General features: G+C 51.5%; 1 protein-coding gene across 5 annotated transcripts in view; it reads left to right on the top strand.

Annotated features, from left to right (window-relative positions):
* LOC143806390 (para-nitrobenzyl esterase-like) overlaps positions 1-9721 on the top strand; it is a 31731-nt gene extending 22010 nt beyond the window's left edge. For all 5 annotated transcript variants that reach the window (XM_077286835.1, XM_077286834.1, XM_077286832.1 and 2 more), the window contains 6 exons: positions 515-711; positions 6935-7137; positions 7496-7554; positions 7629-7796; positions 8140-8361; positions 8439-9721. In XM_077286835.1, the coding sequence (XP_077142950.1) occupies positions 515-711; positions 6935-7137; positions 7496-7554; positions 7629-7796; positions 8140-8361; positions 8439-8581 (992 nt within the window). In that variant the 3' untranslated portion in view covers positions 8582-9721. The remainder of the gene's footprint in view (positions 1-514; positions 712-6934; positions 7138-7495; positions 7555-7628; positions 7797-8139; positions 8362-8438) is intronic.
* Positions 9722-12968: the final 3247 nt, after the last annotated feature.

The raw sequence follows: 12968 nt of genomic DNA, 5'->3' as shown, positions 1-12968 counted from the left end.
GACTCACTACTTTTTTAATCTCCCGTGGTGCCCATTTTTACTTTCCATTGCCTCCCATGATGTCCAATGTTGCTTTTCTTTGGCTCTCACTGTGCACCTTGTTTCTTTTCTTTGCCTCCCATGGTGTCCTTGTTGCTTTTATATTTTATATACTATGGTACGCATTGTTTCTTTCCTTAGCAAAAAGGGCACCACGGGAAGCATTTAGTTTATTTTTTATTTCACGTAGTTCCCCTTGTTTCTTTTCTTTGCCTCCCGTGATTCCCTCGTTTTTTTATTTCCCATGGTGCCCCTTGTTGCTTTTTTTTTTTTTATTATTTCCTGTGGTGCCCCTTGTTTCTTTGCCTTCTGTGTTGCCCCTTGTTGCATTTATTTTCTATTTCCCGTTGTCCCCCTTGTTTTTTTTCCTTTGCCTCCCGTGGTGCCCCTTGTTGCTTTTATTTTTTATTGCTGGTGGTGCCCCTTGTTTCTTTTCATTGCCCACCTCCGCATTATTTATTTATTTTTTTTGTAGGAGGCACCTCTGTATGGACCTTGATGGTGTCGCCTCTGGCCAAGGGTCTGTTTCACCGTGCCATAGACATAAGCGGTTCGTCTGTTTTTAAAGCCACCATGGAGGAGGCAGAGAAGGACAACCTCCCATTCCTGAAACGCAGTGGCTGCCAGGACACTCGGTGCTTGAGGAATCTCAGTATCAGTAAAATCCTTCAGGTCTGGCTCCGATCGTAGCACATTTGCCTCTTTTTGATTTGCATCAGTATTTGTAAGCCAAAAACGAAAAGTGGAAGCAGAAAAGCATTAGAATCCTGTACAGACGCTGCATCGCGTAGAAGGGAACAACCGGAGCATCAGAGGGTTGCAAAGTAAAATTCAGTATTGGTTTAACGTGTTTCAGAGATGTCCGGTGACCGAGCTCCAAAATCACCAATAGAACAGGATTTTTGGTTGCTTACCGTAAAATCTGTTTCTCGTAGCCTTCATTGGGGGACACAGGAACTATGGGGTGTATGCTGATGCCACTAGGAGACTGACACTATGCACAAAAAAAAGTTAGCTCCTTCTCTGCAGTGTACACCCCACCGACTGGCATTATGAACCTCAGTTAGTGAGAAAGTAGTAGAAGGTTGAAATAACATAACTACAAACATGAGAACTGTAAACATGAGAACAGTCATAGAACCCAGAACAACAGAAACTGAATAATATGGGAGGGTGCTGTAAACCTTCCAGGTACGATAGTAGATCCTGGAAGACTAAGGCTTCCTAGCCTGGATCATAGTATGAATCACCTGAACCGAAAGGCCGGACGCTCTTAGAACTGCGGTCTCAACAGCCACGCCGTCAAACTGAGAGACCCGATCTGCCACCCGAATTCTGGGTCGGTCTGGAAGCCGCCAGGGGGCATCCGCGAGAAGGTTGACAATCTCCGCAAACCAAGATCTCCTGGGCCAATCCGGAGCGATCAGAATGACCGGCACCCCTTCCGCCTTGATCTTTTTCAACAGCTTGGGAAGCAAGGGCAGGGGTGGAAACAGGGGAGCACGAACTGCGACCAAGGAATGGCCAGAGCGTCAACACCCACTGCGAGTGGATCGCGAGACCTGGAGACGAACCGAGGGACCTTCCTGTTAATTCGGGACACCGTGAGGTCCACATCCGGAGTCCCCCATCAAAGACAAATCTGATGGAAGACCTCCTGATGCAAGAACCATTCCCCTGCCGCGAGGCCCTTGCGGCTGAGGAAGTCGGCGGCCCAATTGTCCACGCCGGGGATATGCACCGCGGATATCACCGGAACTGTTGCCTCTGCCCAAAGGAGGATCTTGGATACTTCGGCCAAGGCCAGAGTACTCCGAGTCCCCCCCCCTGGTGGTTAACATATGCCACTGCTGTGGCATTGTCTGTCTGGATTCGAATTGGCAGACCCCTGAGAATCCTTTCCCAGTGACGAAGAGACAGAAAGATGGCCCAAATCTCGAGCTGACTCCTGCGCAGACCAATGACCCTGAACCGTCAGGTGGGGAAACACAGCACCCCAGCCGAGCAGGCTGGCGTCCGTCGTCACCACCTGCCAGTGAACTGGAAGGAAGGACCTGCCCTGGGAGATGAGAGGTGACGTCAGCCACCAGTTGAGAGACCGTTTGACTCTGGGCGAAAGCACAATCGGGCGGTCCAGAGAAAGGACAGACCTGTCCCACTGTGAGAGAATAGCCTGCTGGGGGGGTCTTGAGTGAAATTGGGTGAAGGGAACTCGCTTCCAATGTGGCAACCATCCTTCCCAGAACCTTCATGGCCGATCGGAAGGAGGGAAGTTCAGGGCCCTGGAGCAAGCGAACTTCCCGACGAAGGATAGATCTCTTCTCTTCGGGAAGGAAGACTCTGGTCTGACGAGTGTCGAAGAGCATGCCCAGAAAAAGAGGCGCTGAGAAGGAATAAGGCAGGACTTCTTCCGGTTGACAAGCCACCTGAAACGGGCTAGGGTGTTGAGGACGATGGACAGACTTTCGTGAGCCTGAGAAAAGGACGGAGCCTTGATATGGATGTCGTCGAGGTACGGAAACAGAACCAGGCTTCTGACCCTCAAGATGGCTATCAGCGCTGCCATGATCTTCGTGAAAACCCTGGGGGCGGTTGCGAGATCGAATGGCAGGGCGACAAACTGAAAATGCTCCTGATGTACTGCAAAGCGCAGGAATCTGATGTCCCGGGAATATCGGGACATGGAGGTAGGCATCCTGGATGTTTATGGAGCACAGGAATTCCTGCGCCTCCATGGAAGCAATTACTGAACCAATGGATTCCATCCTGAAGTGTCTCAGATGAACCCTCTTGTTCAGCAATTTGAGATCCAGAATGGGACGAACTTACCACAAAAAGATTTGAATAGAACCCTGTGAAGCGTTCTTTTTCTGGAACGCGAACGATTACCCCTGATTTGAGGAGGGAAGCAATGGCTGCAAAGAAACCCAGAACTAGAGCGGGGTCTCTTGGAGGGCGAGATTCAAAGAAACGATGCCGGGGCCGTGAAATGAACTCTATTTTGTATCCTGAGGATACCTCTTCCCTGACCCATGCGTCCTCCACTGAGGTGATCCAGACGTCCCTGAAGAAGAGGAGACGGCCGCCCAGCTTGGGAGGTGCGCTGGGGACTTGCTGTGAGTCATGCCGAGTTAGATCTTCCAGCCCTAGGCCTGGAAGATCTACCATGGGAGTAGCGGGAACGCCAGGAAGGAGTGGGTCTAAAGGATGGTCTTCTTCTCTTGATGTGCCTGTGGCCTCTGCTGCTGCTGGGAAAAGGTATTTGACTCCGCAAAGCGACGAAAAGGCCGAAATTGCCGCCTAGGAGGCCGGCGAGGTTTGGATTGGGGAAGAAGCGAGCTTGTGCCCCCGGTAGCGTCCTTAATAATTTGGTCCAGCTTGGAACCAAAGAGACGAGATCCCTGAAAAGGCAGACTGGTAAGGGACTTTTTTGATGACGAATCCGCCTGCCAGGCCTTGAGCCAAATGGTACGACGGATGGCAACAACATTACTAGACGCCTGAGCGGCACAAGATGCTGCGTCCAGGGAAGCAGAGACCAAGTATTCCCCAGCATGAGAAATCTGGGTGGCAAGTTCCGCCAGCTGTTCTGGTGGAGCTCCGGCCAGAATGCCCCGACGGAGTTGTTTGACCCATTTGGATATAGACTTCGAAACCCAGGTGGGAGCAAAGGCTGGGCATAGGGCAGACGCGGCCGCTTCGAAGGCCAACTTCGCAAAGGACTCTATGATTCTATCGTTGGAATCTTTCAGAGACGCTCCACCAGACAGCGGGAGGACTGTGTTGGTGGAAAGTCTAGAAACTGGCGGATCCACCAAGGGAGACGTCCAGCTGGCGATGAGATCTGGGGAAAAATGATATAAGACGCCAAGGCGCTTTCCTCTTTGAAAACGTCTGGTCGGATTCTCCCTTTCTCTGGTCAGAAACTGATTGAACTCAGGATGAGGAGCGAAAACCTTGGAAGGTGTTTTAGACAGTCTAAACGAAACCGCTTGATCTGCGGGTTCCGTAGGGGAATCTTTGATGCCACAGGTCTGATTGATTGCTCCAATGAGACTCTGAACCATATCCCTCATGCTAGCGATTTGGTTCGAATCCAGCTCCAAATTATCTTCTGAAGGCGCATCAGAGAAAGCTTTGCCTGACTCAGGTGAGGCGGATCGGGGAGAAGCCGATTGCAGAGAAGGACCGTGAGGCGAGATGGAACGGGAAGAGGACTCAGACCGGCCTTCCTGTCTGGATCTTTTGTGGCCTATAATGGGAGGCTCGGACGGAGGTTCCTGCGACCCGCTGGCTACTGCGGGAGTCTGCAGGGGCAACCTATCAAGCACAGACACAATGGTCTGGGACACCCGTGTTAGATCCGCAACTGATTGTGACGGAGCGGAAGCCCAACCTGGGGTGGAGGCCTCACTCTCAAGCGGAGCAGCAGGGGGATCCTGGGCGGTGGGCATAAGGGGGTTGCTGCAGGTCTAACAGAGGGGAGAGGACTGACCTGAGGGAAGCTTGCAGTTACAAGATGAACACACAAAGTGTTTGACTCAGGCTACGTTCACATTTGCGTTGTGCGCCGCAGCGTCGGCACCGCAGCGCACAACGCAAACAAAAACGCGGCAAAACGCACGCTAAAACGCTGCGTTTTGCGCCGCATGCGTCCTTTTTGGCCGAAAGTTGGACGCAAAAAAAATGCAACTTGAAGCGTTTCTTGCGTCCAACGCTTGCGGCCATGCGGCGCAAAACGCAGCACAACGCATGTCCATGCGCCCCCATGTTAAATATAGGGGCGCATGACGCATGCGGCGCCGACCGCAAATGTGAACGTAGCCTAAGGTAGAGGAAGAAGTAGGAGCACGAGAGCGGCCTCCCTTAGAATTAGATATGACGAACGGGCCTCAGAGAAAATGCCAGAAGGTTAGAGGGCAGAGGAGAGTGTCAGTCTGCAGAGCTACTCACAGCAGACATCCTGTAGTTTTCCAGTTGTAGAATGCGAAGATAGAGCAGGCCCTGTAGAGGAATCAGCGCCGAATCCCACGCCGAAAATGGTGACCGCCAGGAGATGCAGGGTCACACTGGGCGTGGGGTAGCAAAAACCCGCTCTCCAAGGCCGGAAGAGGGGGCGGAGCCAACCGTGCAGTAGGGAACCGAATCACTGACTCTAGAGCTTGCGCTAGGGTCTTGCGGAGGAGCGGACAGAGCCGGTCATCAGACCCCCGGGGGACCAAGAAGGCGCCGAGCGCAGCAGGTGAGCTCACTACTATGCAGGGAGGAGTGGGCAGGGCTAGACGCGCGGTACGGGAGGACAAAGATGGCGCCGGTGGGTGGAGCTCGCCTGAGAGTGGCCTCCCTTAGAGAAACAGGCAAAAGGAGGTGAAAGACGGGCGGGAGAAAAGCCCACCCGAGGGGAAGGGGCGGAGTCGCGGCGGTGAACTAGGCCCAAACAGAAGCCGGAGCCTAAATTAGTATCCGGTGACCACCGGTGAGGTGTAAGACAGAGCGGCTGCCGAGGGGAAAAAGCTGGGCCGCCTGTAAAAGACCTTCCCCAGACGCAGCGGCGACCCCCTGGGAGAGCTGTAGGGTGGATGGGGCACAGGATGCGGCGTAAAGGGAAAACGCCGGGTATGATGAAGCACCTGGGGGAGAGAGCCTCCAGGTAACCCTGAACGAGTCCTGCGCCCCCCCACCCAGAACAGTCCCTATCTGAGGAGGGGGCTAATGAATACTCACCTCATTCATCCCACATCGTGTGGATCACTCATGAAGGCAGTGTCCTGGAAGAGAAAGAGTGAGAGGTACCTCATTCCAGGGAATAAGATTAGACGTCCAGATGCTGATGGACGTCCTCGTCTCCACCAACCGACAGGCTCTGGAAGGCGAGTGGGTGGGAGACGGAGCAAGGACCGGTCTGAATCTCCTCCACACTCTTCCGTGTTAGGGGCCTTGATCCTGGAGAGGGATCTATGAGGATACAGGGTGGCAGTACACGCCGTACTCATAGTCCGCACTGTGGGATTACAGGTGTGACTGTTCACCCTGTATCCCTCCGGAAACCTGAAAGGGAACGACGCACATTTGAGGTAGATAAGGGTCTAACAAAAGACCCCTGTTCACCTCCTACTGACACTAAGCTAAACTGAGGTTCATTATGCCAGTCGGTGGGGTGTACACTGCAGAGGAGGAGCTAACTTTTTTTATGCATAGTGTCAGCCTCCTAGTGGCAGCAGCATACACTCATGGCTCCTGTGTCCCCCAATGAGAGGCGATAAAGGACGTTTACTTCTATTAACCTCTGGTGCTCCAGTCACTTCCAAGAAGCAGCAACCACAAATCCTTCTGCTCCTCTGCCCCGATCCAATATATATATATATATATATATATATATATATATATATATATATATATATATATATATATATATATATATATATATATATATATATATATATATATATATATATATAATCACGTTCGGAAACTGAGAGCAAAGAGACCCTCAAAGGGGCTTTACATTTTATTTTTTTTTCATGCAAAGAGGCTAGTGCTAGGGAAAAATAATAAAATCTGAGTAACTCATCCTCCCTAGGTCGAGCGGTGCCTCCACTACTGTACGGTCCATATTTACAGACTGCAGTGGTGACATCACAACTACAACACACATGACTGCTTCAGTCAATCAGGGGGCTCTGAGGCTTGTGCTGTTTATCTTGGCATGACTGTTGAGCTCAGTGATTGGCTGCAGCGGTCACTGGTCAGTACACCATCACTGGAGACTGGCGAGAACCAGGAAAAGTGCTGGTACTTGAGAACTGGGGTCTTGCTGAGGAAGGGGCGATTGTTTTTTGTAACTTTGGGGTCGGACACCCCTTTAGCAGCAGAATAACCGCTCTGTTACTCCTAGTCCATCCCTTGGTCTGAATACCCCAACTGGGCTGCCGACGACTTGTGCGACCTGCCACAGAAAGGGAAGTTCATTGGGCCGATGACCGTGGTGGACGGACACGTGGTGCTCGCTCCTCCACTGGATGTGTGGAAACAGAAAATCCCAGGTTACAGCGACGTGCCCTACCTGGTCGGCACCACCCTGCAAGAAGCAGAATTTGCGTAAGGAGCCGATTACGTAAACTCCCTGTAATAACACTGCGAAGCTCCAGATGAACAAGCGGCACCATTATTCAATCTTACAGCTAAATCTTCCACAATTTGTACCGTATTGTGCTCCGGAGCTGCATTCACGATTCTGCAGTCTGCAGCGCGCACAGCTTTCAGAACGGCTATTGAGCTCCCACATGACTTACAATCTGGGAAGGAAAAGCTGAATGTGTCATTAAAAGTTTCTACAGCAGCTCTGGAGTAGAATACGGGCAGTAACATAAAACGTCCTGGGCCGCCTGGCAGGAGACTTTCTTGGATCCACACAGTTTCTGCAAGTTTAATTTGTATTTGTGATTTTTCTTTTCAGCCCGTTTTATTCTAATATTTCCAAGTGGTCTGAGGAGGATTACCGCTGGTTTGTGACCTGTAAGTGACATTTCTGGGGGTCGGTGGTTCTTCATGGAGGTCCCAGCAGCTGCTTCAGGTCTGTTCTTTCTCAGCTCTTCTCGGGACATTTGGAGGGAACCTGTCGTCTGAAGCGCTGGCACTCTACCCCACCTCGGAGTTCTGCTCCCAGCCTGAGCGCTGCGTGGAGAAGACGTACGTGACTATGGTGTCCGACCTCAGGGCGGCCTGTCCGAGCAATATGCGGGCCCACCGAGCTGCAGGTACAGTGACCACCCCCTGCTGGAGCCGCCTGGAGTCATCACTCCTCATTATAATAATCATCGCGCCCCCCCCCCGAGGATTTACTAACTGTATCCTTAACAAAAGGGGAGAAAACCACATAATAGATACTGGACACACAAAATATACATTGTACACACACTACTGTACACACTATATACAGACACTATACTGTACACACTATATACACTATATGCACAATATATACACTCAATATACTGTACACACTATATAGACACTATATTGTACACACTACACAATATATACTCTATACTGTACACTATTCCCTATTGCCGCACGTGTGCCACTGACCTGTGCTTCCAGAGACCCTGCGCAGCCCGGTGTACCGCTATCAGGTGGTCTACACTCCGTCCCGTCCAGCTCGGATCGACAGCTTATTCACGTACGACAGCTGGTTCGCCTTCCACACACTGGACACACTGGGATTTTTCGGGACTCTGGACATGATTTTAGGAGCGATATCTGAAGACGACCGCAGGTTCCAGAGATTGATACGGAAATACTTCATACACTTTGCCAGAGAAGGTAAGAAATGGGGCGGACTGGCGAGGATGGGACCCGACGTCTCCACGCCTTCTCACACCTTCCCTTCTTCTGCGCAGGGTCCATGCCGCCAGAGTGGCCCGAATATCCTGACGGGACGGCGGTTTTATCCACATCGCTGTGCGCAGTGAAGGACTATCGCTCGCCGCAGTGCGCGCTCTGGGAGGAAAACGACATGTTCCAATACGCCTGGATCAACTGAACGGCTCAGGGTCAATGAATGTTCTCAAAAATGTGGGAAAACCTCAATTGTGGTGTCGCCCAACTTCTCCTTAAAGGCAGTCCAGCAGTGCGGTATTTTATTTCGCATTAGTGATGAGCGACCGTGCTCGGATAAGCTGTTATCAGGCTCAGGTGCCGACCGAGTGACTTCGGCGTGCTCGAATAATACATTTAAGTCCCTGCAGATGCATGCATCGCGTCTGACAGCTGCAACACATGCGGGGATTGCCTAACAAACAGGGAATGTATGCATGTGGTACAACCACGAGACATGCAGCCACGGGGACTCGAACACGCTGAAGGCACTCGGTCGGCACCCGAGTCTGATAACGCCTTATTACACCACATGCGAGCTCGCTCATCACTAGCAGTAAAGTATTGGGCAAATAGAAATCAATTGTCCTGCAGCAGCAGCAGTCACAGGGTTGTTGTGGTCTGTTACCATGGAGACACATACATCTGTATAGGAGCTGCACACACAAAATAAGACATTTTTTAATTTGTGTCCTTTAAAGTCTACGTTCACCTCTGCAGCCAAATTTAGCTTTTTTTTTTAAATGTAAGTGTTTGTACTAAAATGAGAGGTTCCTCGCCCCCGTTCCATGCACACAGGGCTCTAGTGCGCCTTTTTCTCTGTCTCTGTCGCACCCCCGGTGATCAGGACGGTCATTGCACTATGGAGACGGGACAACGTCTCATCTTGGTACAAACCCTTTAACAAGTAATTAACATTGAAATGATTTGTCGGACAATCTGTGGGGGTCTCAGGCTCCATACATCACTGATCTGCAAGAAATTAAAGTGCCTGCCCAATAGGAAAAGTCACATTCAAGGTTTAGTTATGCTTTAAAGGGAGTGTGTCCTTACAGACCGACTGCTTAAGCCAAGTCCAGGCACTCGGGACACCATGGCGCGGCCAGAAGAGTAGGTGGAATGTTGTAGTTAACGGGCCGCACCGAGCATCGGGACTTGGCTTAAACAGTCACTGTGCGGACTCACTCCCTTTAAGTACATTACCTTTATGACTTTCATTACATCCTGTGTAGTAAGAATAGAAAATGTTTATACTGAGCCTCTAAATGCTGTAATTAAAAAAGGTAAAACACAAATGTACGATGCGGCTTCTTTTTTTTTCAATGACCGAACAATAGTAGAATATTCCCGCTCGGTCCCGACACCGAACTCAGGAAATCCTGAAGAATATCCGATCCCTACATTTATATACGGGACCTGACGTAGATGCAGTTTCTTAAGGGGTTTGTCAAGGACTTATCGTCACTAATCCTGTCCCCAGTGATCTGCTGTGTGACGCGCCGTCCCCTCCGTGGCCAATCATACGTGTGATTCTGCCAGTCTGTCACGTGTCACCGTCGTCATACATAACGTCACCTATAACGCGCACATTGGGAGAATTAAAAGGAAATCACAAGTCACTGGGAGGGGGATGGAACGTCACGTCGCACAAAAGGAAGGACCGTGGATCTGTGAGGATAAGAAAGTGTATAACAATGTATCACGAGGACACAAAGGAATTATATGTTATAAAGACCCTCGTCCTGTGTGTGGGGGGCTCTCAGGCCGCTGCGGCATGTACCCAGACAATTCAGGGGCTGACCCACATTACCTCTCAGATGCCGGTCGTCCAGTACAGGCGGCACCTTCCTACAAAGTGCGCACTCCAGCTTCTCTCCCCGGGAACTCATGGAAGTATAACAGTAAATGTCCGGAGCTTCTCCTGGTGCAAATGTTTGAGTGCAATAATATTTAGCCAGTGAGCTTGGAGAACATGGCTGACTGTTCAAAACCACTAGGCACTCAGTGCACCCTAGGGGTGGCCGAAGAGGTCAGCGCACCCTTGGGGTGGCCAAGGAGGTCAGCGCATTTGCCCACCAATTTGTTTTTCATCCATCTTTGTGGTCCTCTGCCTTGCATAACTGGTCCAGCATTACAGGAGCCACAAAAGGGCAGGGATAGATGGAAAGAGGGATTTTTGGTACTCACCGTAAAATCTCGTTCTTGGAGCCTTCATTGGGGGACACAGGTGACCATGGGTGTATGCTACTGCTGTCACTAGGAGACTGAAACTAGGCAAAAAAGGAAAATAGATCCTCAGCAATGTACACCCCACCTCCTGGCACCAAGCTCGTCAGTTAGTAGTAAAGCAGTAGAAGCAACGATAACAGGGTGTTGAGAGACCGCTCGCCCGAACCAAAACCCTGACGACTCAGGAAGTCAGAGGTCCAAATGTCCGCCCCCAGAATGTGGCTGGAACGTGGTGTCCAGCGGATAGTAAGAAAACTATTTTCCGTGTAGGACGGAGGCGGAGAGGGTTCCCCATAACAAAGACTGTCACAGACGGAGTGGTAGCCAAATGGGACATTGCCGAGAAGGGAACCTTTTGTCCTAAGCTGACCGGAGAGCCCGATAAAGGAAACGGACATGGAACTAGGCAAAAGGTACAGCTTCCATAGTGGCAATCATCCTTCGTAGTACCCTCATGCAGAGCCGCGGGGGATGTGGAGCCGGCCGTATAAGGAAACGGATCCTTAGACATAGAGATGAGATCCTTTCTTCTGGAAGAAAGTCCTTGGCACTAGCTGTGTCGAACAGCATGCCCAAGAACATCAGACAGTGAGACGATATAAGGGAAGACTTTCCCTTGTTGGCAACACAGCTGAGACAGGCGAGAGTGTCCAGAGAAGACTGAACATGATCGGTAGAACGGACCCTCGAACCACAGAACGTTCAGATAATTGATGATAAGTATCCCCTAGGAACAAGGAAAGGCTCTGACGGATGCCATAACCTTCGTAAGCACCCTGGGGGCAGAAGCCAATCCAAAAGGAAGTCTATAAATTGGTAAAGCTCCTCCTGAATCACGAGTCAGAGAGGCCCAATTGTCTGCAAGGTGGGAGCAACTCATCACGTAGAGAAAACTGTTGGAAAGAGACCCTGAGGACTTTGAGGATCGACCTTTTGAATGCCAGCGAGAAGCTAGCTTGCAGAACAGTCTTCTCGTCTCCCTGTGGGCGGAAGAAAGGTCCTGACGAGAGGAGGGCCCGGTAGGGGAAAAAAGGATGAAAGGAACAAAACTAGAGAGCGTCTCCTAGTGAAAGGGAGTCTTGGGTTAGGCTGAGGAAGGAGAGTGCCCTTACAGCTGGTAGCGTTTTGAGATTATCTGGACCAACTTGGTCCTAGAACAGCTTAAAACTCTAGAAAGGGAGATTAGTAAGGGATTTCTTGGAAGATGGATCCAGATTCCAGGCCCTCAGCCAAAGAAAACAACCTCTGAATGGCAACAATATTGATGGAAACCATAGCGGAACAACTGGTGGCGTCCAAAGACGCTGTGGGACTCGGAGTGCTGGACAAAGAACTGGAGTGTAGTCAGCGTCCTGGATGTAGTCCTTGATCTGCGCTTCTGAGTGTGATGGTCTGGTACATGCGAATCAACGTAGCACGCGCTCAGAGCACTGGTGGCAGTGCGCGAGTTGGTAATCGTCTGGTGGCGGTGGGCGAGTTGGTAATCGTCTGGTGGCGGCGGCGAGTTGGTAAGCGTCTGGTGGCGGCGGGCGAGTTGGTAATTGTCTGGTGGCGGCGGCCGAGTTGGTAATTGTCTGGTGGCGGCGGCCGAGTTGGTAAGCGTCTGGTGGCGGCGGCCGAGTTGGTAAGGGTCTGGTGGCGGCGGCCGAGTTGGTAAGCGTCTGGTGGCGGCGGCCGAGTTGGTAAGCGTCTGGTGGCGGCGGCCGAGTTGGTAAGCGTCTGGTGGCGGCGGCCGAGTTGGTAAGCGTCTGGTGGCGGCGGCAGAGTTGGTAAGCGTCTGGTGGCGGCGGCAGAGTTGGTAAGCGTCTGGTGGCGGCGGCAGAGTTGGTAAGCGTCTGGTGGTGGCGGCCGAGTTGGTAAGCGTCTGGTGGTGGCGGCCGAGTTGGTAAGCGTCTGGTGGAGGCGGCCGAGTCAGAAAGAACAGATTGTGACGTAGCAACAGCCCCTCCAGGGCTGGTGGTGTGCTCTCATCCTGGCCAGCACAGGGCTCCTGTGATGCGGGGATGATAGGAAAAAAAAGGGTGCAAGTCTGGCAGAAAAGCCGAAGACTGGCCTGAAGGCACCTATTTATACAGAGGGCACAGGCGGAGAGTATTATAATAGAAGCGGTGCGGGCAGGAGCCCCCTTTAAATGAGGGGACTGCTGTTAATGGTTAATCCCCTGAGAAGAAAGATAGGGGGTAGGATCAGTTATGGCAGGACCTGCAGGAAGTCAGCGACAGTACAGTTGTATCTGGGTCCCCTGGATCCGTTGGCAGTGATGCGAAACGAGCGGTGTGCAGACTGTCAGATGAGAGCTGGAGCTGGGGAAAGAAGCAGGGACT

Source organism: Ranitomeya variabilis, chromosome 2 (assembly GCF_051348905.1).
Source record: "Ranitomeya variabilis isolate aRanVar5 chromosome 2, aRanVar5.hap1, whole genome shotgun sequence".
In the NCBI taxonomy this organism is placed as follows: Eukaryota; Metazoa; Chordata; class Amphibia; order Anura; family Dendrobatidae; genus Ranitomeya; species Ranitomeya variabilis.
Note: the sequence above shows the minus strand (reverse complement) of the source record. Positions and strands in the feature narration are given on the sequence as shown.